This window comes from Dama dama, chromosome 23 (assembly GCF_033118175.1).
Source record: "Dama dama isolate Ldn47 chromosome 23, ASM3311817v1, whole genome shotgun sequence".
In the NCBI taxonomy this organism is placed as follows: Eukaryota; Metazoa; Chordata; class Mammalia; order Artiodactyla; family Cervidae; genus Dama; species Dama dama.
Window position 1 is genome coordinate 19,341,199 of NC_083703.1, and position 26,742 is coordinate 19,367,940.

General features: G+C 43.3%; 1 protein-coding gene across 3 annotated transcripts in view; it reads right to left on the reverse strand.

Moving 5' to 3' along the window:
- CCNY (cyclin Y) overlaps window positions 1-26,742 on the reverse strand; it is a 114,976-nt gene that overhangs the window by 14,682 nt on the left and 73,552 nt on the right. For all 3 annotated transcript variants that reach the window (XM_061126124.1, XM_061126125.1, XM_061126123.1), the window contains exons 3-7: window positions 24,384-24,418; window positions 17,965-18,065; window positions 2,417-2,452; window positions 718-775; window positions 506-625 (exon numbers count right to left, since the gene is read on the reverse strand). In XM_061126124.1, the coding sequence (XP_060982107.1) occupies window positions 506-625; window positions 718-775; window positions 2,417-2,452; window positions 17,965-18,065; window positions 24,384-24,418 (350 nt within the window). The remainder of the gene's footprint in view (window positions 1-505; window positions 626-717; window positions 776-2,416; window positions 2,453-17,964; window positions 18,066-24,383; window positions 24,419-26,742) is intronic.

The following is a 26,742-nucleotide window of genomic DNA, read 5'->3' on the forward strand; positions in this document are numbered from 1 at the left end:
GAGTGGTTCACAGTGTGAAAGGTCAGTGACAGTGGCTGCTGTCAAAGCTATTTCCCCAATGACGTTGGAGCTAAATCATCTGTCCCTAAGGTTTTAAGAATCTAAGTAAGGCTACAGGTTCTTAACTTGAGTCAATGTGCATATTATGTCCAACCTGTCTCTGAGTATCTTACAGACATATATTTACACAAACATCACAGAAGAGAAGACAGCAATTACAGCAGTCCAGAAACCTGGACATCACTGAGGCGGCCTTGGTCCTTCTCAGCGCTGTGGGCCCTGGGTCCCACTCACCTGCTTGGGTCGTTTCAGCGTTCCTGCTTCTGAGTGTGATCTGACAAGGGGCGTTAGGTGGGCCTGCGGAACAGACCACACGCCCTCTTTTGGGAGATCCAGTGGCTACTCTGGATAAAAGACAACCCCGAGGTGGCGCTGGGCTCCCAGTCTGCAGTGGACATCCCCGCCTGCACCCCGCTCGTGGCCACGTCACCCTGCGGGCACTCACCAGGGTGACGATGGCACACTCTGCAGTCAGCTGAGCGGCACTGAACAGCGTCCGCACAAACCGGTAGATCTGCTTCTGCTCCGGGTTGTGTTTGTCGTAATCTGGTGGCACTTCGGATTTCTGGGGAGGGAGACATTCTCAATGACTAGCCGCCCCACAGGAGCCACGGAAACATGGCTGGACCACACCCTGGGGCCCAAGGGGAGGGTTACCGAGAGAGGGTGAAGGTTTTCATCGAAAATATCCAAGAGCATCCTTCCATCTGGGTCCCTGGGGAGGAAAGTAACAGAAAATGGAGTTTCCCTTCTGTAACAGAGTGCCAGTCAAAATGAAAACAAAATATGTTCTGATTCAACTGTTATTTCAAGAAACAGAGGCAGTACTGTTAAGAGATGCTACTGATTATTCATGAATTATAATTTGTTTTTCTTGGGGACAATACTTAATCACTTTCGAACAGTCCATAAAATAAAGGTTATGAACCCCATTTAATAAAGTAAAAATCAAAGATTTTCATTTCTTGAGTTTTCAAATGCACCAAATCTAAATTTCTTTAACATCTTGTTTCTGAGCAAAGTTTGACGGATCTGTTTAAACCATCACTATGTTGTGGTCAACACAAAAGAAGTCTGAGGGTAAGAATGAACACGCCGTATGTCCTGGAGATTAGTCTGAAATTCTCATAGCATGAGGCTTAACCACTTCACTAATGAGGGGCTTCACGACTATACTTTTAAAAAATAACTTTAATAAAGTTTATGTATTTCTCTTTGGCTGCGCTGGGTCTTCGCTGCTGCATGGGCTTTTCTCTAGCTGCTGTGCTTGGGCGTCTCGTTGCAGAGCACAGCCTCTCGGCACATGGGCTTCAGCAGTGACGGCTCATGTGCTCAGCGGTGGCGGCTCCTGGGCTCCAGAGCACAGGCTCAGTAGTTGTGGCGCATGCGCTTAGCCGCTCTGCAGCATGCGAAATCGTCCTGGATCAGGGATCAAACTTGTGTCTCCTGCACTGGCAGGAGGATTCTTTACCACTGAGCCATCAGGGAAGCCCCACGACTCAATATTGAGAAACAACAGGGGGCATGTAGAAAAGTGTACCTGGCTGTCACCAAGCCGGTACCTGCACAGGCCCATTAAAGGGGCAGCTCCCTCTGTGAACACAGACAGAGGGGGCGCTGGGCTCTGGGGGGGCCACACCCTGCTAGTGACAGCTCTGCTTCCACCAAGCTTATGTCATTTGAGTGTTGTCTAAAAAATTTCTTTGGAAACCGCTGCTTTGGTAACAGCATGTAACATTCCAACATCAGTTAGGCTCGCAATTATTAGAAGCTGCAGATCTGTCTCTGACATGCACCCTCGTGGCACACACCACAGTTTCTGCTCTATGACTTACTGTCTGCAAAAAGACGAAAGAGAACTGGCAGAACAGGTAACTTCTTATATGATTTTTCCATGATTCCAGGTTTCAATTCACTTCTAAAATTAACTGAACTGTCTCCCATCAGAGAGGATTTCTGCCACCTTAAAAGAGTTTATGACTAACTTTACAACAAAACTGTTTCTACTGAATTGAAACTATAAACTTCTTTTTCATGTGAAAGATGCACACAGAAACTTGTTAAAATATCTTATAAAAGAATGTTTAAGTGAATGACATAGAAAATAAAGTCAAGAGGAGGTGAATACTGTCAAGAAACTCTGTTCTCTTTTGCTGACTTCATTTGGTTTCCTCTGACTCAGAAGCAGTTCAGTAATTCTCTGGGAGGTGTGGATAACCCTAACCTTTACAGATTCTATGAAAGTGAGATAAGAATACAAAACTCAAAGGCTGAGGCAACTAGAACGCAATAGGAAAAATGTCACAGCAGATAATGTGTGATGGTTTCAGCACAAAATTAAACAAAATCCACATACCTGTTTTTGATGTGGTAATATATTGCGAGAGCTACACTGTAAAATAAAATGCAGGAGTTCAGTGTTTCATAAGCATATTCAAGATGCTGTATTTTCTCTGGCATCAGTCTGATCATAAATATTTAAAACTTAAGTAAAACGATCCATCTGAACAGCCCCCATTTAATTCAGAATGCTGATTAGGAATATGCACTCTTCAAAGTAAATCAATCAGGTATTTAAACCCAGCAGTTATTAAATCTTTTCCATAAACACCAAAATTTTGTGATATTCAGAAATAAATTTCTCTATCTGAAATTTTAAGTTTCCTCACTTTATAATACAGTCATTATGTAAAAATTAAGTGATGAAATAAAACTTCTCTAGCGTTCTCCCAATTCAGCACCTGCTATTTTAGAAAATCAGTGGTTTCTTTATAACTGCCGGAAAAATGTGAATATTACCCACAGTGGTTTATCATTTTTTCTCTTAAAATCAATAACCTCTTGGCAGTCTGCCTAACTTATTCATTCATCTGCTGAAATGGTACTTACCTCTTATTTGTAATACCTTATACTTTAATACCTTAAAATTTCATTTTACATTTTAAAAGAATTTAATGAAGACATTCCCATCCCCTGAATTTTCTTCAAGTACTGTTTCTCTGATTATAAAAAGATATATTCATATTTAGAAAATTTTGGAAAATAAAAGTATACAGAAAATAATTCCTCTGCCCAAAGATGATTACGACCAGCTTGAGATACAGAGACATCTATTCCTAGTTACCTATAAATTATGTGTGTAAGCAAGCAGGCTGGCATCCCACTTTCATCCTCATTAACATGTTTCTTATCATTAAAATATTACTCATATATACAACTTTAAATGGCTGACTATATTCCATATTCCACCATACTGTTGAATAATTTATTAACTATTTCCCTGTTCTTGAACATTTAAGTTGTTTATAGTATTTTGCAATTATGATTAACACCATAATATTCCCACAAATAAACATTCTATGACCTACAACTCTTACTATTTTCACAAGAAAACATCCTGTAATTGGAAATAGGAACTCTAAGGTCATAAATAATCGTAAGGCTCCCCCCAAACATACCTCCCAATATCTTTGCAGAAAAGCTGTACCAGTGTACACCTCCTCACCAGTATCTGTCTCACTTTACCTTCACCAATGCTCACCTTGAATGTTTAGAAAAAATGTTCTCCAGCTGGATAGGGTAAAAAGGGTAACTGCTTTCAACCTGAGTTTCTTTGATCACCTATCAAGTGGGCAGGGTTATTTAGGTTGAACTGCCCAACGTTTTTATTACTTCCTCCTTTGTAACCTGTCTAGATCCTTCCACAGTTTTAAAATTTATTGAGGAGGCCATTTTTTTTTTTTTTTTTTTTTAAGCTTCTAAAGAACATAGCTAACTGGCTGCATCAGCTTGTGCTCTGGTCTCTGAGCCCAGGAACTGCCACCCAGGGCCCCAACATGGAGCCAGCAGACTGAGCCCCAGACACCTCCCCTCACTCGGAGGTGCCCACTTAGAGCCCGGGCAGGCACGCTGGACTCCGAGCGGCCCAGATGTTCACCCACGCCCTGACACAACAGCAGCTCATCTCACTCTGCCCAAAGAGAGCACGTTCTCCCAAATCTCTCTTTCTGGATCTATGAATTCAAGAGATTTTAGTTAAGTGTGGAAAGTATTCCTGAGCAAGTGTAATATATTTGTTCTCCTAACATCCTGAAAAGTGTCTAAGCTGATGAAGGAATTGTAATTGGAGTGAAGGGACTTCAAAAGTTTAAAAAATAATAGTATAGTTTTCAAAGTGCCTTGGCATGTACCTAAAAAGCCCTGCCATGGGAAATAATAAATGTTACCGATTCTATTTTATAAATGAGAAAATTCAGGTAAAGATATCAGATGTCGAGACTCTGCCTTGGGCCTGCCGGTATAATAAACTGCACTCCACTATCTGCATTGTCCTTCTGAGTGAGTCTGTTTCCCGGAAAGCATGGCTATAACATTTGGTGCATGGGCCAGGAAACTCCTCAGTTTGAGGAGACAGGTCTTATTTGAGGCCAGCCCGAGGCTTTGTAGCTTGAATCTCCTAGAGGGGGGAAGCTGCCTTGCCCCTCTGGAAGGATTCTGCTTCTCAACACCCGGACCTTTCACGTCAGCAGGTAGTGGACGGCATCAGGGGAACTGAGTGCTCAGTTAAAGTTGCAGGTATTGTCCCTTGATCCATCACACCAGAGCGAAGAAGGCATACCACGCTGACCCGGAGGACGCTGAGTGGACCACCCAGAAGGACCCCACCGACCCATGGGAAACCAAGATCATTCTGAGGAGGAAGAAGAAAACGAGGTCCCGGAGGAGCCCTCTACAGGATGGAGCTGGGTAAACGACTCCTGCTGCTCGGCCTCACCAATGCAATTCTGAACTTGGGTATGTGGGGCTATGCCCCTGTCAGTAATGGACAGACTCCCCTAGTGGGTATCGCCACTCCGTCCCTCTCTCTCACCAACCATAACCTTTCTTTGCTCTCCTGGTGTAAGAAGAAGCCATCAATGGGCCAGGGACATAGGGTTACATTTAACATGAACACCAGCCTTACGGAGATAACAAAGGCTTATACCTCATATATGAAAATTAAAGAGGAAAAGGGCTCCCTTACAAAAGGGGGACAAGGCCTCCTGGTACCTTGAGCAATACTACCAGGTCTGGGATGAATATTTCTGGATGACTCCTGAGAAAGGACAATTGATTGCCCCTGCTACTATTTGCTGGGAACAAAAAGAACAGAAAGTTGGATTTGGAGACCATACAAATCTTGGAAGTTACCTATCACCCCAATCAATCTGCTCAGTGGCCCGGTTCCAACTGGAAATATAATCCTGGAATCCGCTGGGTAGCCCCCAATGGGACCCGGTGGCTCTGTGGGCTTAATTTATGGCCATGGTTACTAGTTGGCTGGGTGGGGCGTTGCACATTAGGATTTGCTTTCACCCATGGCAGTATTAAGCCTAGCCTACACCAGCCTCCAGTAAACCTCCCTTATCTGTATGCAAGATGGACACGATCCATATTCCAGTGGTATGACTATCTTGCTGCCTTGTTTGTACCCTCTGTAGGGACAACGGATATCATGGTTAAGGTAGAGGCCTTAACTAATTTCACTAAACAGGCCCTCTTAGACAGTACTAAAGCCATTAAGGCTAAATACCGGCACGAGACCGATAGTCAACAAGTACCATAAGGGAAAGTTGAAAAGAACTTTGAAGAGAGAGTTCAAGAGGGCGCGAAACCATTAATGAAGAACAGATTCAGTAATTCAAAATAGGACTCACAGCAGCCTAAGGAGGGACTTCTGCCATAATTAAAGTCGAATATATGCAATGAAAATATTCCCGGAAAGCATGGCTATAACATCCACACACAAATTTTGCAGTTGTATTAAACACCATTCAATGTTTTGCTTTTCATACGCCCTCTTAATCTACATTTCCCTTTTCTTTGAATGAATATGCGGTCATAAGAATATTTTACTTAGAAAAAAAAAACTCTACCATAGGAATATGATATGACAAACTGAAGAGTCCATCCCATGAGGAAAGGTAGTTTCTGCTACTTGGCTGTACTTTTTGGCTTCCATGTAAGGCCAGTGGAGGGATAAATTAGGAATTTGGGGTTAGAAGGTACATACTAGGACTTTCCTGGTGGTCCAGTGGTTGAGAATCTGCCTTGCAGTTCAGGGTTCAACACGGGTTCAATCCCTGCTCTGGGGAGATTCCATACGCCTCAATTAGGAGGCAGCCACAAAGACCCAGTACAGCCAAAACCAAATAAGTTTTAAAAAAAGAAAAATAGGTTTTAAAAACAGGTACATATGTGAAATAGATAAGCAACAAGGGCCTACTGTATAGCACAGAGAACTATATTCAATATCTTATGATAATAATGGAAAAGAATCTGAAAAAGAATGTGTGGGTGTATATATATATATATGTGGGTGTATATATATATATATATATATATATACAGATAACTGAATCACTTTACCATGTACCTAATGAATGTATCTACGAAAGAGAAACAGACTCACAGCCATAGAGAACAGACTTGTGCTTCCCAAGGGGAAGGTGGGTGAGGGACGGAAAGATTGGTAACGGGGTTAAAAGATGCAAAGTGTTATATATAGCATGGATAAACAGCAAGGCCCTACTGTATAGCACAGGGAACTATATTCAGTATCCTGTGATAAAGCATAATGGAAAAGAAGATGAAAAGAAAAAAAAGAATTTGAAAGAATATTTATGTATGTGTGTTAGTGTAACTGAATCACTTCGCTATACAGCAGAAATTGACATAACATTGTAAATCAACTATATTTCAATAAAATTTGAAAAATTATATGCAAAAAAAAAAGAAGATATCAGATGTCATGATTTCTGACATATAATGGTTTTGTGCCCTTTCAGTCTGTAACGCTGCCTCTGGAAAAAAGGAAGAGATGCTGTTTTATTCATTTAAAAGTCATGCTGTGATGATTAAATTGAATGTTTCATATGATTGGGTTTGGTAAAGTGATTACTTTAATTGCTTTAATTGGCTGAGGAAAAAATATGGTCCCTGCTTTCCCTATCATAGGAAAAACATCACTGGACTGAAGTCAGACTAGCTGGGCTCAAAACCTGGCTCCTTCATCAGTTAGAGTTCATCCACCCCTCAGAGCGTTCACTTCCTTGGACAATTCAACCTGCATCGCAGAGTGGTTATTACAATCAAATGAAGTAAATAAAAGCATGATCTCAAATATATAGTTTTCAAATGAAAGTTACTATTAGTAGCTGTTGTTGTCCTATGAATGATTCCACCTCTGGAGGTCTTCCGGCCTCTGTGGAGGGAAAGTCTCAGGGCCCCAGATTACTACTATCTCCCATATCTCCAGAGCCGAAAGCCAGGTTGGATGTTATCATGACTCACACCCCCGTGAAACACAGGGATGCTCGGAAGGCCAATGTCCACTCAAGGTCAAACCCTGAAAGTGAGAAAACCAAGCTGAGGATGCACATGTGGTCCAGCTCCACCAGCCAGTTCAGCGGGTCACCGTGAAAGAAGTAAGCAACTCTTAGAGGCAAACCCTGGCCAGCTGGAAACGGAATCAATCCCAGGCTTCACTCGCAATGGCCAGCTTGGGAGGCCTGGCCACTCTGACACATCCTCAGAACTGGTGAGGTCTCCCAAGACAGGCAGACCAGAGGGCTGGCGCAACTGCCCTAGTTGCAGAGCCAGGAGGAAAGGGGAGCCTGGAAGGAAGAGATGCTATGTTCTTGCCCAGGAAAACAAAACCCATTTCTGACGGCTAGCACCCTAACCTAGAGCTAGGTCAGAAGTGCCGGGTTCTGGAAGGTTTACGAAGCTGCTCCGACCCTGAGGCCAGGGGCCGTTCATGGCGTGCGCAGCTGCGAACCACCTCACCTCACCACCTGCACCCGTCCTCTGAGCACCAGCCCCATGCCTGTACACAACTGGGGGCCTGGGGTGGTTACAGGGGCACCGGGGTGGATGGCAAACTCTGAATTCTTACCACAGCTATCAGCACTCAGGGGAAAGATGGGAAAAATCAAGTTCTCAGGGAAGATATCAATGCCTGTGAAAACAATGAACACAGAATTGTGTGCAAACCTGTCACACATTTGCTTCTCTTTGGCCGTTCAACCCTCCACCCATTCCCTAATCAGAATGTGCAAATACGTTTGCTCTTTGGGCAATCCCCAGTTTACAAAAGAGTTTTCTTTTCTTTTTTTTTTAAATATGAATTTTATTTCACAGTACCTTTCAGTTCCTGGATTTCCATTTGGGTCTTTTTGTAACTTTACTCTTTTTTCTGGCTGCACCAACCAGGGATTGAACCTAGGTCACAGCCATGAAAAGCCCAGAATCCTGACCAGTAGGCCACCGGGGAACTCCCCAGAGGGTTTTCTTCTAAAATTAGCTTACAAAGCACTTGTTAGAACCCAGAGCTTTTCTCAAAGGTCAAATGTGGTTAACAGAAGGTGAGTTCAGCCCAAGAATGCCCACTCTGCCCACAGGACGCTGAATGACTGATTAGTGAGTTTGTATCAATTTTAACGTCTTGGGGGAGGAGGCCACAGGGGCCTTGGAAAGTGTGGGACAAGATTAGGCTGAATTTCAGAACAGGAGGGCATTCACACCTCGCACACCCTGCCCCTCTTCATGTTCCCCTTGTGTGGGCAAAGGCCTTGGCTAAAGTCACCCAGGTCCGCTAACACCTCTCAAAATGACCATCACCAAGTCATGTGTGACATACCGGATTTACAGGGAAGGATTCTGATGGTATGTCTACAGTTAGGGTTCACCCTGCCAAGCTCTCAGATCCAAAATGGACATTTTTAAAAACAGGGCACATTTTAAAACAAATAAGCTACTGACTAAAAGCATCTCAAATCTGGGTGGTGTCCCGGGAAGCCACAGAGTCCACACTGGACTTTTCCTCTTGACACTCAACCTTCACCACTGGTCCAGCTTTCCAGCTTCTCTTGCTTTTTTTTTTTTGGCATTTATTTATATTTTATTGAAGGATACTTGCTTTACAGAATTTTCCTGTTTTCTGTCAAACCTCAACATGAATCAGCCAAAGTTATACATATCTCCCCTCCCTCTTGAGCCCCCCCACCCCCATCTCCCTCCCCATCCCACCCCCTAGGCTGACACAGAGCCCCTGTCAGAGTTTCCTGAGCCACACAGCAAATTCCCGCTGGCTGTCTATTTTACATATGGTGATGTAAGTTTCCATGTTACTCTCTTCCATCCATCTCACCCTCTCTTCCCCTCTCCCAATGTCCACAAGTCTATTCTCTATGTCTATTTCTCCACTGCTGCCCTGTAAGTAAATTCTTCAGTACCATTTTTCTAGATTCCATATAGATGCATTAGAATACAATATTTATCTTTTTCTTTCTGACTTACTTCACTCTGTATAATAGGTTCTAGGTTCATCCACCTTATTAGAACTGACTCAAAGGCGTTCCTTTTTATAGCTGAGTAATATTCCATTGTGTATCTGCACCACAACTTCTTCATCCATTCATCGGTTGATGGACATCTAGGTTACTTCCATGTTCTAGCTATTGCAATAGTGTTGCAGTGAATAATGGGATACACGTGTCTTTAAATTTTGGTTTCCTCAGGGTATATACGCCTAGGAGTGGGATTGCTGGGTCATATGGTAGTTTTATTCCTAATTTTTAAAGGAATCTCCATACCGTCCTCCATAGTGGCTGAATCAATTTATTATATTCCCACCAACAGAGCAAGAGGTTCCCTTTTCTCCACACCCTTCTCCAGCATTTGTTTGTAGACTTTTTAATGATGGCCATTCTGACTGGTGTAAGGTGATATCTCATTTTAGTTTTGATTTGCATTTCTCTAATAAAAGAGCTATGTTGAGCATCTTTTTCATGTTTGTTAGTCATCTATATGTCTTCTGTGGAGAAATGCCTGTTTAGGTCTTTTTCCCACTTTTTGATTGGGTTGCTTGTTTTTCTGGTATTGAGTTGTATGAGCTGCTTGTACATTTCAGAAAGTAATCCTTTGTCATTTGTTTCATTTGCTTTTACCCCAGACAACATTCTGAGGGTTGTCTTTTCAGCTTGCTTAGTGTTTCCTTTGCTGTGCAAAAGCTTTTAAGTTTAGTCAGGTCCCGCTTGTTTACTTTTGTTTTTATTTCCATTTCTCTAGGAGGTGAGTCACATAGGATCTTGCTTTGAAAACTTATGTCATCTGCCTGTTTTCCTCTAAGGGCTTTTATAGTTTCTGGTCTTAAATTTAGGTCTTTAATCCATTTTGAGTTTATCTTTGTGTATGGTGTTAGGAAGTGTTCTATTTTCATTCTTTTACATGTAGTTCTCTAGTTTCTTCAGCACCATTTATTGAAGAAGCTGTCTGCTCCATTGTATATTCTTGCCTCCTTTGTCAAAAATAAGGTACCTATAGGTGCATGGGTTTATTTCTGCACTTTCTATCTTGTTCCATTGGTGTATATTTCTGTTTTTGTGACAGTACCATACTGTCTTGATGACTGTAGCTTTGTGGTATAATCTGAAGTCAGGAAGGTTGATTCCACCAGCTCCATTCTTCCTTCTCAAGACTGCTTTGGCTATTTGGGGTCTTTTGTGTTTTCATATGAATTGTGAAGTCTTTTGTTCTAGTTCTGTGAAAAATGGCATTGGTAATTTGACAGGGATCACACTGAATCTGTAGACTGTGTTTGGCAGTATAGTCATTTTCACAATATTGATTCTTCCTACACAGGAACATGGACTATCTCTCCATCTGTTTAATGTCATCTTTGATTTCTTTCATTAGTGTCTTATAATTTTTTGTGTACAATTCTTTTGTCTCCTTAAGTTCAGATGAGTTGCTTAGTCGTGTCCGACTCTTTGTGACCCCATGGACTACAGCATGCCAGGCCTCCCTGTCCATCACCAACTCCTGGAGTTTACTCAAACTCATGTCCATTGAGTCGGTGATGCCATCCAACTATCTCATACTCTGTTGTCCCCTTCTCCTCCCGCCTTCAACCTTTCCCAGCATCAGGGTCTTTTCAAATGAGTCAGTTCTTCGCATCAAGTGGCCAAAGTATTGGAGTTTCAGCTTGAACATCAGTCCTTCCAGTGAATATTCAGGACTGATTGATTTCCTTTAGGATGGACTGGTTGGATCTCCTTGCAGTCCAAGTGACTCTCAAGAGTTTTTTTCCAACACCACAGTTCAAAAGCATCAATTCTTCAGTGCTCAACTTTCTTTATAGTCCAACTCTCACATCCATAAATGACCACTGGAAAAACCATAGCCTTGACTAGACAGACCTTTGTTGGCAAAGTAATGTCTCTGCTTTTTAATATGCTGTCTGGGTTGGTTATAACTTTTCTTCCAAGGAGCAAGCGTCTTTTATTTTCATGGCTGCAGTCACCATCTGCAGTGATTCTGGAGCCCAAAAAACTAACCTATGCCACTGTTTCATTGTTTCCCCAACTATTTGCCATGAAGTGATGGAAGCAGATGCCATGATCTTAGTTTTCTGAATGCTGAGCTTTAAGTCAACTTTTTCACTCTTTTTCACTTTCATCAAGAGGATCTTTATTTCTTCTTTTCTTTCTGTGATAAGGGTGGTGTCATCTGCATATCTGATGTTATTGATATTTCTCCCAGCAATCTTGATTCCAGCTTGTGCTTCTTCCAGCCCAGTGTTTCTCATGATGTACTCTGCATAAAAGTGAAATAAGCAGGGTGACAATATACAGCCTTGACGTACTCCTTTTCCCATTTGGAACCAGTCTGTTGTTCCATGACCAGTTCTAACTGTTGCTTCCTGACCTGCATACAGGTTTCTCAAGAGGCAGGTCAGGTGGTCTGGTATTCCCATCTCTTTCAGAATTTTCAACAGTTTGTTGTGATTCATACAGTCAAAGGCTTTGGCATAGTCAATAAAGCAGAAATAGATGTTTTTCTGGAACTCTCTCTTTTTCAATGATCCAATAGATGTTGGCAATTTGATCTCTGGTTCCTCTGCCTTTTCTAAATCCAGCTTGAACATCTGGAAGTTCTTGGTTCATGTACTGTTGAAGCCTGGCTTGGAGAATTTTGAGAATTACTTTGCTAGCGTGTGAGATGAGTGCAATTGTGTGGCAGATTGAACATTCTTTGGCATCGCCTTTCTTTGGGATTAGAATGAAAACTGACCTTTTCCAGTCCTGTGGCCACTGCTGAGTTTTCCAAATTTGCTGGCATACTGATTGCACCACTGTAACAGCATCATCTTTTAGGATTTGAAGTAGCTCAACTGGAATTCCATCACCTCCACTAGCTTTGTTCGTAATGATGTTTCCTAAGGCCCACTTGACTTCACATTCCAGGATGTATGGATCTAGGTGAGTGATCACACCATCATGATTATCTGGGCCTTGAAGATCTTTTTTGTATAGTTCTTCTGTGTATTCTTGCCACCTCTTCTTAATGTCTTCTGCTTCTGTTGGGTCCATACCATTTTTGTTCTTTATTGAGCCCATCTTTGCATGAAATGTTCCCTTGATGTATCTAATTTTCTTGAAGAGAAATTGGGTATTTCTAATTTTCTGGAAAAGATCTCTAGCCTTTCCCATTATATTGTTTTCCTCTATTTTTTGCACTGATCACTGAGGAAGGCTTTCTTATCTCTCCTTGCTATTCTTTGGAACTCTGCATTCAAATGGGTATATCTTTCCTTTTCTCCTTTGCTTTTCACTTCTCTTCTTTTCACAGCTATTTGTAAGGCCTCCTCAGACAACCATTTTGCCTTTATGCATTTCTTTTTCTTGGGGGTGGTCTTGATCACTGCCTCCTGTACAATGTCATGAACCTCTGTCCATAGTTCTTCAGGCACTCTATCAAACTCTATCAAATCTAATCCCTTGAATCTATTTGTCACTTCCACTGTATAATTGTAAGGGATTTGATTTAGGTCATACCTGAATGGTCTAGTGGTTTTCCCTACTTTCTTCAATTTAAGTCTGAATTTGGCAATAAGGTTTTCTTTTTTGTGTTGTCTTTGTCTGGTTTTGGTATCAGGGTGATGGTGGCCTTGTAGAATGAGTTTGGAAGTGTTCCTTCCTCTGCAATATTTTGCAAGAGTTTTAGAAGGATAGGCATTAGCTCTTCTCTAAATGTCTGACAGAACTCTCCTGTGAAGCCATCTGGTCCTAGGCTTTTGTTTTTGGGGAGATTTTTGATCACAGTTTCAATTTCCGTGCTTATAACTGGGTTGTTCATAATTTCTATTTCTTCCTGGAAGATTGAACTTTTCTAAGAATCTGTCCATTTCTTCCAGGTTATCCATTTTACTGCCATACAGTTGTTCACAGTAGTTTCTTATCTTATAATCCTTTGTATTCCTGCACTGTCCATTGTAATCTCTTTTTCATTTCTAATTTTGTTGACCTGATGATTTCTTGATGAGTCTGGCTAAAGGTCTGTCAAGTTTGTTTATCTTCTTTTTTTTTTTTTTTTTTGTTTATCTTCTTAATGAACCAGCTTTTCGTTTTATTAATCTTTACTATTGTTTCTTTCATTTCTTTTTCACTTATTTCTGCTCAGATCTTTATCACTGCTCTCCTCCTACTAATTTTGGGGGTTTTTTGTTGTTCTTTTTCCAATTGTTTTATGTGTAAAGTTAGGTTGTCTATTCAATGTTTCTCTTGTTTCTTGAGGTAGGAGTGTATTGTTATAAACTTCCCTCTTAGAACTGCTTTTGCTGCATCCCATAGGTTTTGAGTTGTCGTGTTTTCATTGTCATTTGTTTCTAGAAGTTTTTTTATTTCCCTTTTTATTTCTTCAGTAACCTGTTGGTTATTTAGAAATGTGTTGTTTAATCTCCATGTGTTTGTGTTTCTTACAGTTTTTTTCTTATAATTGATATCTAGTCTCATAGCATCATGGTTGGAGAAGATGCTTGATACAATTTCAATTTTCTTAAATTTAATGAGGTTTGATTTGTGACCCAAGATGTGGTCTATCCTGGAGAATGTTCCATGTGCACTTGAGAAGGTGTATTCTTCTGCATTTAGATGGAATGTCCTAAAGATATCAATGAGATCCACCTCATCTAATATATCATTTAAGACTTGTGTTTCCTTATTAATTTTGTTTTGATGATCTGTCCAATGGTGTGAGTGGGGTCTCCTACTATTATTGTGTTACTGTCAATTTCTCCTTTTGTATCTGTTAATGTTTGTCTTATGTATTGAGGTGCTCCTATGCTGGGTACATAGATATTGTTATGTCATCCTCTTGGACTGATCCCCTGATCATTATGTAGCATCTGTCCTTATCTTTTGTGATCTTCTTTATTCTAAGGTCTCTTTTGTCTGATGTGAGAACTGCTACTCCAGGTTTCTTTTGCTTCCTATTTGCATGGAATATATTTTTCCATCCTCTCACTTTCAGTCTTATGTGGCTTGAAGTCTGAAGTGGATTTCTTGTAGACAGCATATATATGGGTCTTGTTTTTGTATCCATTTAGCCAGTGTGTGTCTTTTGGTTGGAGCATTTAATCCATTTACATTTAAAGTAATTATTGATATATATGTTCCTATTGCCATTTTCTTAATTGTTTGGGGTTGACTTTGTAGATCTCGTTCCTTCTCTTCTATTTCTTGACTATATAAAAGTCCCTTTAACATTTGTTGTAAAGCTGGTTTCGTGGTATTGAATTCTCTTAACTTTTGCTTGTCTGAAAAGCTTTTTATTTCTCCATCAATTTTGAATGAGATCCTTGCCGGGTACAGTAATCTTGGTTGTAGCTTTTTCCCTTTCAGTAGTTCAAAATATAGCCTGCCATTCCCTTCTGGCCTTTCAGAACTCTGCTCTTTTCAGCAGAGTTTCTGCTGAAAGATCCAGCTGTTAAACGTATGGTGTTTCCCTTGTATGTGACTTGTTGCTTTTCCCTTGCTGCTTTTAATATTCTTTCTTTGTGTTTAGCCTTTGTTAGTTTGATTAGTATGTGTCTTAGCATGTTTCTCCTTGGGTTTACCCTATATGGGACTCTCTGTGCCTCTTGGACTTGATTTGATGATTTCCTTTTCCATCTTGGGGAAATTTCAACTATAATCTCTTCAAAAATTTTCTCATAGCCTTTCTTTTTCTTGTCTTCTTCTAGGACCCCTATAATTCGAATGTTTGTGCTTTTGATATTGTCCCAGAGGTCTCTAAGGCTATTCTCAGTTCTTTTCATTCTTTTCATTTTACTCTGCTCTTCAGAAGTTATTTCCACCATTTTATCTTCCAGCTCACTGATTTGTTCTTCTGCTTCAAATTCCTTCAAGAGTATTTTTAATTTCAGTAATTGTGTTGTCTCTGTATGTTTATTCTTTAAGTCTTCAAGGTCTTTGTTAATTGATTCTTGCATTTTCCCCATTTTGATTTCAAGGTTTTTGATCATCTTTACTATCATTTTCTGAATTCTTTTTCAGGTAGTTTGCCTATTTCCTCTTCATTTATTTGGACTTTTGTGTTTCTAATTTGGTCCTTCATCTGTGTAGTATTTCTCTGCCTTTTCATTATTTTTTTTTTAACTTATTGTGTTTGAGGTCTCCTTTTCCCTGGCTTCAAGGTTGAATTCTTTCTTCCTTTTGGTTTCTGCCCTCCTAAGGCTGGTACCGTGGTTTGTATAAGTTTCGTATAGGTTGAGATTTGTGGTGAGCTTTTGTTTGTTCTTCCGCTGATGGGCAAGGCTGAGCGAGGTGGTAATCCTGTCTGCTGATGACTGAGTATTATTTTTGTTTTGTTTGTTGTTTAGATGGGGCATCCTGCAAAGGGTGCTACTGGTGGTTGCGTGATGCCGGGACTTATATTCAAGTGGTTTCCTTTGTGTGAGTTCTCACTATTTGATGCTCTCTAGGGTCAGTTCTCTGGTAGTCAAGGGTCTTGGAGTCAGTGCTCCCACTCTAAAGGCTCAGGGCTTGATGTCTTCATGTCCTTCTTCATCCGAGTCCACGAGTAGTTTCATTGCTTGTTGCAACAAGAAGAAAACCCACCAATGGGGAACTATGGGCATCTCAGTAAGAGGGTGTTAGAGTGTACAGCACAGGGAACTCTACCTGGGGCTCTCTGGTGACCACTTTAAGCACATAATCAACATCACAACATCACAATAATGAGACAAACTGATACCATATACCAGTTGTCAGTGTTTACAACGAGGAGAGACCAAGTTGATGTGATATGTTTTCTAGAAGAATCCAGCATCTGTGGTAGTTCTTAAGACAGGTTAAGTTTTCACTTTTTTTTTTGCAGACACAAGTCACAACCTAATGAGACCGAGGGTGTCAGGTTGGATGTTCCACCTTTGTGTAGGAGACTCTTCTCTTCCTCTTGGTATTAACCACAGGTGACACCTTCAAGGGAACTGGAAGGTAGAGATCCACAGACATCGGGGTCCTCAGCCTTGGCTACCCATGAAACCCTCCTGGAGGGGCTGACAGTCCAGATCCCGTATCTGGTGACCGGGATCACCAGATCCCTGCGAGGACCTCACAGGTACAGTATGGCTAAAACTGCTGATGCACAAACCACACACATGACTTTGGAGCTGGCACCTCCCAGACTCAATACCAAAGTATCCACTGTCACCCAGATTTCCTGCTGGGCCCCCGAGTGTCTGTGTCACAACCAGGGGCAGCGTGAAGTCATCAGCAGGGGAAGTGCTGAGCAACAGAGTCGGAGGCCCAGGAAACCCACTGGCCCCGGAAGGCGGGTCTCAGACCCCAGGGAGGCTGGGCTCCAGGGCTGGCGTGGGTGCTAGCTACCAGGTCTCCAGGCTCCCACCCCCCAGAACCTCTCGTTCCTGGCATGAAGCTCCCGGGGCAGAGTGGCTTGACCAAGGGCAGAACAGTGGAGCGAGGGCACACACGGTCCCCTAGCTGTGAGTGTCCACCATGGGGTGATGCCCACTGGTCACCACCACACCCTCTATCACCAATGGAACAAAGGAAGAAGCTACGTTCCCATTTAGGACTTTGAGACATGCAACCCACCCAACTCTCCAGGTGGGCCCAACTCCCACCTTCTCCCTTGAGGGGACACTGTCCATAGAAGACCATCCCCGTCTCCACTGCCTGGCAGGCCTAACACTGTCACATATGGGCATGTGCAGGAAAGGGTTTCTAGACCTGGAGGCCTGGCCCAATGGAACAGAAAGCATCTTATTTAGAAAGCAAACACTCACTGCACAGGATGGCACAGTGAGCTGTTAAACGTGAATTCTCCCTAAATGAGTACAGAGACAAAATACCCCAGGTTTTTCACAGTTAAGCCTAGACCAGATCCCCAGCAAATGGGTCTCTGTAACCTCAGTCAAGGCTTTCTACTACAATGCTGAGGGGCACACTTCAGGGAAAACCAGTGTTCTGGCCCTCCCACCTCCCACTTTAAAATAAGGGAGCTGAAGCCCAAAGGGAAAGATTTTAATCCAAAGACTCCCCTTCCTCCCTTAAACCCCACTTTACAGCAGAAGCCCAAAGCAAAGGGTCTTCATTCCCACCCTCCCTGCTGGGAAGGGAGCCAAGGTCAGAAGCCTGCTGTCCTTGCTCCAGACAAGCACACTTCCACGGTGACACGCCTGCTCTCTACTGCAGCCCCAAGTCAAAGTGGGACCCATCATATTCTGACAGTAAAATTCAAGCAGAGTTGGGCTGGGATGGAGTCCATACAAAGTGGGAAGGTAGAAAGCATGCACAAAAACAAAACTATGCTTAACTTGAAACTTAACTTTCAATTTCAAGTCACTGAAAATTTTGGTCTTTTTTTGTAAATGGTAATACACATAAATATTTTTAAGACTTCCACATTTTAACTCCCAAAATCACATTTTTACAAGACTCCCTGCCAATGTCCTCCCCCTCCCCAATCCTACCACTCACAGATCCCACAAACAAACAGTTAGCCAGCAGGTTAAGGAACAGAAAAGGCATTCAGTGAAGGAAAAATGTGTATACCCACCATTTAATTGTATACTTGAGGTTTGGTTGACTGACTGTGCTATCATCTAGGAAAATAGTCGAGCAGGAGCTGTATTTCCTCGCTATTTGTCCTGGAGGATGCTAGAAAAACAATGGTAACAAGACAAGAACAATTAAAAAGGGGCTCAAAATTCTTCCAAGGACCATCATCCCCTTCACCTTGAGACCAACCTATAGAGGAAAAGTGTCTAACCGAGAAATGTTAACACTACCAGCAAGTACAGCACAAAACTCACTTTCTTCCTACAATGGAATTCCATGTTCTTCCACATAAAAAAGTCACCACCACCACTCCCGGTCCCAAACCTCCATCAGCTCAGCACACTCCCAAAATCGAGCATCAAGGGTGTGCTGCAGAGTCCATAAAAATCACTAAGAAACAAGCAGCATGTGCTCATCTTGCCAGCAAAAGCCCATGCTGCAGGGGACAACCTGGTGTGAGGCGCCAGGATCAAGACAGGAGTCCACAGAACCCATTTTTTCCTACCCCTGAGGTACAGTTGATTTGGGGACCATGGAAGATGCAGTCACTGTGAATTAAGAATCTCCTACTCTTCAATTTCAGGAGGTGAAGATGTAAAGAATAAAGTACTCCTTCTTTAAGGGCAAAATACATTTTAAAGGTGAAAGTTATCTGATGTTTTGAAAATATGACCAGTGGATGAGCTTCAGGTGGGGTGCCTGTGGCAGCTGTGCATCTGGTTCTTTCAGGCGGTATAAGTTTTGAGCTCCTTGGAAAACTTCAGAACTGAGAAGTATACTTCTAAAACATACTGTTAGAGAAAACAGGATTTAAATCACACGCAGATGACATCTAATTGAATAGTAAGTAGATTTTTGGCAATTATGTGGGCAATGTGATTAGTAGATATCAATCTGGATCATTCTTGCTCAAAGCATACTAAAAAAAAAAAAATCAAATCATCCAAACGAGTTTCAACTGGCCTGGTGCTTTGCTGACAATCAAAAGCGTCATTTTCAGCAACCACAACAATTAATTCCTTAAGGATAATAACCCTGCCCTTACTCATCTGCCCGCCCCCAAGGAAGCACTCAGTACCCAGGTTTATGAACACGAAGGGAGCCTTAAAGCTCATCAGAGACCAAACGCCCTGTTTAACACTTACTTATTTAATAAGGTTTCCCATGTAATTAGGGCTTCCCTTGTGGCTCAGCTGGTAAAGAATCCGCCTGCAATGCGGGAGACCTGGGTTCGATCCCTGGGTTGGGATGATCCCCTGGAGAAGGGAAAGGCTACCCACTCCAGTATTCTGGCCTGGAGAATTCCATGGACTGTATAGTCCATGGGGTTGCAGAGTTGGACACGACTAAGCGACTTTCACTTTCCCATGTGATAAAGTTATGGAAATACGCAACAGCCTAAGAAACAGAAGACAGCATTATAAACACTCTCCCCTCTTGCTAATCGTCACTCCTTGGGGCATACAGTTCCTAAAATCCCCGCCAGAGGGCACTGCACCACTGAATTGCTAGGACCCTCCTGAGCGCGGCTTTTACAAAGGCCATGTGGGTTAGGAGGAAATAACCAGAGTCAGGGAACTCAAAAGATAAGGCTTGTTCTTGGCCAGTGTGTTTAGGCACACATTGTTCTGTGCCTGTGTAAGATAAGGGCACCAAAAAAGCCTGTCAAGTTCAAGTTACCTGAGCGCAATTTTAACATGGCATTTTTCACGTCTATCAAATTAATCATAACAGTTTCATTAAGACAAGCCGGAGGCATTAAAAACCATTTTGATCTCTTTTGTAGGTCAGGTAGCAATCACACTTAAGTCACAGATAAAAACTTGCAATCTAATAATAGTTATTAACATGTGTGGCAAGTTTTAAAAATCCTTATGAAATTTTCCCCACCAATGGAAAATCTACCTAAAACAGAAACCTCAACAGATATACTTAACACAAAAATTCAGTAATTAGTTGATATGTTAAAGAATCTTTAGAGATACAAGAAAATTATTATTTAGGAATAATCACAACAGTGACACAAAGGACAGCAATGACTGGCTTCTATTTGTGAGGTTTCTACTGTTTCCTCTGACACAAATTTCCTCAAGATGAAAACGTGATGGGAACAGACAAGAGTAAATGGTTTCCCTAAGAAAACATGAGCACTAGAGTTAAGGGAGGAGGTCACAGAGTGAGCACTTCCTCGTCCTCCTTTCAGGAGTAGCAGTACCTTTGGGAGTCACAGGGTTAACTGGAAACCAGCACCCCCCAGGGGCCGGTCCTGGCCTGGAGATCTGCCAGCTGTTAGCCTGAGCCCTCTATCACTAAGGGCTGGTGTGCCAAAGGGGGTTGCCAACTCAGCTTTCTGACTCTTTGCAACACCATGGACTATAGCCCACCAGGCTCCTCTGTCCATGGGATTTTCCAGGCAAGAATACTGGAGTGGGTAGCCATTCCCTTCTCCAAGGGGTCTTCCCGACCCAGGGATGGAATTCTGGTCTCCTACAGTGCAGGCAGATTCGTTACCATCTGAGCCATCAGGGAAGCTCCCTTCAAACTATTTAGTAATTTCTAAATTGAATATAAGTCCTTGGCATTGTTATAATGGGGTTACGTTTGAAACCGCATTTGGGCATTAAGTCATTTGCTGGATAGAAGGGCTACAAGGTTCACAGAATGTATACTTCTCTTGATCTGACATCCACCCCCCCACCAAAAAAAAAAAAAAAGCTGAGAGAACAAGGATCCCTCCACAGAAAGGCTTCTGCGCCCAGGGCAGCGCCCCTGCCTGGTTCCCTGTTTGAACTCTTGTGTGGCAGAGGCAGGCAGGGACTGTGCTCAATAAATCTGTACTCTGTTAAGAGCAAAGCTCCCAGAGAGGCAAAAAGGTTTAGAATTTTTAAAATTTCAGCTCCTGGATCACATTCACTTCATTACTTAACTTCTATGGCTTAAAACTTACAAAAAAACTATACCCGTACTCAAAATACCAGAAAGACCTTGATCAGTTTTGCTACTGAATTTGGAAACACAAAATTTACCTACAAATCTAATGAGCAATAACAATAATAACATCAGCATACTCAGATGGTGCTAAAATCACTTCTGCAAATCACCTTCTGTTCAGTCCACTAGGTAAACAGGCGGACCAGGAGTCATTCTACGAGATCAGACAACTATGACTTCAAGACTTTTTCAAGGTCCCCCCGCTTTTATCAGCTAGTAGATTTAGGGCTTGAATAAAATTCTTTTGGCTCCAAGTCCAGCTCCAAATATGGCTCTTGCTAAACTGATAAAGAACACTCTATATTCCTTTGCGAAGTTTTTATAGCTACCACCTGTCTCAATATTAAGACAAATAACTGTGATCATTTTGCTGAGGGTGAAGGAGGCTGGCCATTCAACTCCTGACTCACTCTGTTTTAATTTTTTCTTTAACTTAGAATGATCAATTCCCTTCAAGTACACTGTCATCAAAGGGAGGAGAACATCACGGAAAAATTAGGCTAAAGCAAAAGATGTGCGTTTTCCCTAAGTTTCAGGAGAGAGATTCCAGACTCTCAGCCACCGACAATGCCACCCACAATTTATAATCAGAGACTACCGCATCTTAATTAAAAGATTCATTAAAACAGCTAGCCAAAACTTCAGCAAATTTTAAGCAAGCTACGAACTTTAAATAAAGCCCTTTACACAATCCTTGCTAAAATACCTAAGTGTCTCTATTGTAATGTATTAAATTTTCCTCTGTTGATCTGATAATTACATCTAAAACATAGTGCTGATTAGAATATTAATCTTTATAATATGCCCTGGTTTAACTTACTGTTAAAACTCCCCCAAAGGGTTTATCCTCAAACAGCTTCAAGATTTAAAATCTATAATAATTCTTTTAGAAGAAGCTCCTTTTACTTTTTAAGTCTCTCTTGGCAGTTCTCAGCCAGCGAGTGGTACCCTCTTTTCCAGCCGGGGGTTCCTTCCTTTGGCCCCTTCCTTGGAGGCGGTACCCAAATGCAGCTTCCATCACTTGCTAGACTGTGTTACTATACTGGAGCCAGAAAAGACCGTGCTTCTCTCCATCTGGTGGAAGCTATTTCCTGTTGTGACCATCACCCTCACCTTTCCTCACAGGGCTTACCTACACCCACTGTTTTTTCTTAAATAGTAGCCTCTTTAAAGATTGTCTTAGCAGCATGTACTAATAAGCAGGTTCTTCAGAAACTTGAGGGTAAATTAAAAGAAACAACATCCCTCACAATAAAACAAAAAACACAACGGGTTTTATAAACAAGGGCAAAGAATAATGGTCATTCCAGAGTTCAACAACAAAAGAAATTACAAATGTTAGCTGGGGCCCCAATTCAGAAAACAGTGCTCTCTGTCTTCAGATAAAAAGCTAAACAACTTGTGTCCGGGTGGCGCTTGGAATGATTGTCTGAGGACTGAATGGCCCAGGCCAGCCCCCTGGGCCCCGGGCTGGCTCCACTGCTTGGATGGCTGATTCTCTGTGCCTCACTTTCCCCATATGGAAGACTGGAGTGACACACAGTACCTCCTGGACACAGTTATCAAGCACATTAAACTAAAGAACAGAGTCTGGCCCAAACATGGTATAAAATGTTGGCTACACTGTACTGATGATTATTATTACCACTTATCGTCTCTTTATTGCCCTAACTTATGACACTCAAGTGTCTCAAAACCTGAAAAGCACAGCTGGTTTATTAGCCTAATTGAACCTGCAGGTACTTCCACTCCAATTCTACTTCAGTTGGTTGAAACGGCACATTCCAGTGGCTTCTCCCAGCGTGGGCAGAGCCGAGATGCTACTGTGCAATGTGGTCTGGAGGGCACACTATTACCGGGGCATCTGTTGCATAAGGCAGCACAGAGATTTCTTTTATAGGAATGAGCACATCTGAGCACATTCCAGCAACTGTGCTTCCGCTCTTTGTGTCGGGGGGCGAGAGGCTGGCAGGGGTGAGAGGACATGCTGAGTCAGGGGGCACGGTGCAGGGCAGGTGCCAGGATGGTGTGCCGCAGAGCATGAGGTCGTGGGGCGTGGGGGAGACATGTGGGGCGTGTGGCTGGTACGAGGGCAGACCTCCCCTCCAGCCACTTGAATGCGGCTGCAGTGACCAGCAGAGGGGGTCTACAGGCTCCTGGGCAGACGTGCGAAGCGGGGGGCAGTGTTCTAGTGCCTCCGGCACGTGAAGAGACGGGAGTGAGGGCTTACAGAATGGGGTCAAACCTCCCACCTCTCTAGGTCCAGGCAGATACAGCTTTCAAAAAAAATAAAAAAGGGCATAGCAATTTCCAGCATATTTTCCTTAAGACAGAGCTCATAATTTCACAGATGCTTCACACTGCTGTGGCAAAACTGGAGAGGGCCAGAAACAGGCTGTGAATTGCTGTAAGGATCTGATAAAAACCATAGGGCGTCTCTCCAACCCTGAGACCATTGCCTACGAAGGACTCACCAGCCTCCTACGGGCCGAGCGTGGAGCCCTTTGGGTGCAGTTCAAGGGTCCAGCTATGAATTTCTTCTCAACTGCATTTTGCCCAGATTTTCAAAGGGCAGAAGAGGCAATACTATGGCTTTAAGTCTGTTTAGCACAAAGCTCCAGAGCCAAGTACTTCAAGATCCACAAATACTTAAATGTAGACAGTTTAGAAATCCTGAGAAAAACCCCTGAGAAATCAAATACATCATTCTCATTTTCAATTCGAGAACTGATGGCATATACTTATTTGGTAACACACCTACTTCATCAAGAGGCCTAAGTTTAGAGGATTAGGAGGTGTGGCCATAGATCTCCTGGTGGCCGGGCACTACAGTCCTGAGGGGCGGCTTGAGGTCACCCCTGGGCAGGGTGGAGGGAGGCTGGCTGTACCCACTGATCAGAAGAGAAAGATCAAGGATCTTTATGCCTGGCCAGCAGGGCAGGGAGATGCTGCTCAGAATGGCCGAGAGACTAGAGCTGGGGTTTTTTTTTAATTCGTTTTAAAATTCAAGTGTTGTTAAGTTCATCCTTTCTTAGAGCATCGAAGGAACATGCAGACTCTGTTGGACCTATAAACAACAAGGGGGAAGAAAACATGTGTTTGCTTATTCAAATAGGACTGAGTTAGAAGACAGTCACTTGGGGGAAGGGAGGCAGGAAAGGACCTGTGGCATCTGATGCTGCACTATCCATGCACACCATCCCAGGAGCGGCAGCAGCCCGGGGCTTCAGGCCACACTGGCCCTGGCGATAAATGCCAAGCCGTGCCCGTCCAGCCCCAGGCCAAACAAAGCACGAGTGCCCTGCAGCCTTCTTCACACTCTTCCACGTGCAGACAAGATTCATGGACCACTTCCCCACCGCACACACAGTGTGGATGGTCTCTGGACAGTTATTACGAAGAACACAGGGGAACAGTTCCACTTACGTGGTTAATGAAGAGACTCTTGCGCTTTTCTCTCACTGTGAAAACAAAAGATGCAACAGAAATGTTACACGCCTGCGTGCTAACCCCTGGCAGGTTGCTGAGGACGGGCCTCTGTGTCAAGGTCCCATCCTTCCACCAACCAACATATCCAGCTGCTCAATTATGACTTAAGAAATGATCTGCACACATGCAGATGTGACCTGTGCTGAGAGAGCAGAACATAAAACCACGGACACCGCAGCACCCGACAAAATCACTGCGCCATAGTGAATGGAGTGGTAACAGCTTTCCAGTAACTAAAGAAAACAGTAAGTAGTAAAGCTCATAAAATTCTGCATGCAGCCACTAATTAAGATGGTCAACAAAAAGCAGGACTATTTATTTCTAACCAAAACAGACTCATAAAGGTCCATACTATTAGGGTGAAATATGACACGACCTGGTGACTAGACAACAAATGATAACAATACTACCCATAACTGGATGAAAATACAGGACACTGGACATCGGAAGCATCACTGGAAACCAGTTACTCTCTGCGCCGGTGCTGGGGGGCCTCCCAGAGCACCCTGCCCCCTCAGGGAGGCCGAGCAAACTCACAACAAAAGCACCCCTTCTCAGAGACCATTCTCACGCTGCTGTGTGTGTGGCGGGGTCAGCACCCCACCTTCGTTTCCCAGACCTCAATGTTTCTCAAAATGGGGGCCCTCAACCTCAAAGATGTAGAGGGGGGAGACAGGGAACCCAGAGGAGCTTTTTTAACAACCTAGTATCACTGAGTTTTGCATTTTCTTTCCTAAAAACTCCCTTTTGAGAGTATAGAGAGTAAGAGCTCAGTCAGTAAGATCCCCTGGAGAAGGGACAGGCTGCCCACTCCAGTATTCTGGGGCTTCCCTCGTGGCTCAGACAGTACAGAATCTGCCTGCAATGCATGAGACCCAGGTTTGATCCTGGGTCAGGAAGACTCCCTGGAGAAGGGAATGGCAATCCACTCCAGTATTCTTGTCTGGGAAATCCGACGGACAGAGGAGCCTGGTGGGCGACAGTCCATGGGGTCTCAAAGAGTCGGACACGACTGAATGACTGTGCACAGCACAGAGCAACTGCTGGATCACAAAGAACACTGAGCGCCGAAGAAGTGATGCTTTCCAATCGTGGTGCTGGAGAAGACTTCTCAGAGTCACTTGGACTGCAAGGAGATCAAACCAGTCCATCCTAAGGGAAATTAACCCTGAATATTCACTGGAAGGACTGATGCTGAAGCTGGAGTGCCAACACTTTGTCCACCTGATGTGAACAGCTTACTCACTGGACAAGACCTTGATGCTGGGAAAGACTGAAGGCAGGAGAAGAAGGACGACAGAGGGTGAGACGGTTGGATGGCATGACCAACTCAATGGTCATGAGTTTGAGCAAACTTCGGGAGACAGTGAAAGACAGTGAAGCCTAGCATGCTGCAGTCCATGGAGTCGCAGAGTCGGACAGGACTTAGTGACTGAACAACAACAACATAGTAATCAACACAGTTAATAAGCAGGTCACTGGAGAGGACAGAGATATATTTAAATCAAAAGGAACATTAGCTGAAAGGAAAAGGGCAGGTGAGGCTCTTTCACTGAGTGTGGATGTGACGTCCTTGCCTGTGAGGTGCTGCGCCTGGCGTGGAGAAGAGACCTGCGGCTGCTCCAGAGGGCACGCAGATGCTGCAGACCCCTTGTCCACGCTTTCCAGGCTCCTGAGAGTGTCAGGTCAGCCCCGCTGCCACCAAATGACAAGAGCACTGAGCACGAGTGACAGTCACTCACAGGCTTTAGGGTGTTCTTTCCAGAAACTCCTTACTTTTAAGGAGCTCCCACAGCCAGGTGAGAAAGTCTTATGATTAAGTGGACTCTAATTCCTCACTGTCAACAGAACTGAAGGAGATTAAGACTGAACTGCAGCGATTAGGAGGGATTCTGGATGATAAATCCCTTGGAGTTTTTGACACATAAACCAAGTAGCGTAGAACCTATGGATTCGTCAGTGTTTCACTGCAAACACATCCCCTGAATGGGGGTGGCGGGAGGAAGAGCCTAGCCGGCAAGCGGAGGCAAAGAGGAGGAGGAGGTGGCACAGGAGGATTTGCTCTGCAGGCTGGGAGACAGGGAACCGCACAGAAACGGTGTCGGGTCCTCTTCCTTGCTTTTAACCTGTGAGACTCAAGCAGATCCTTTACACTCAAAGAGAAGACCCAGCATTTGAGGAATGAAGGAAAAACAGAAGGACGAGAGTTGCCAACACCCCAACGATCGGTGGAGGAGGGCAGGGTGAGAGGGAAGGGGTTCCTGACTCACACCCGGGGATCCTGTGAGGTCGGAGG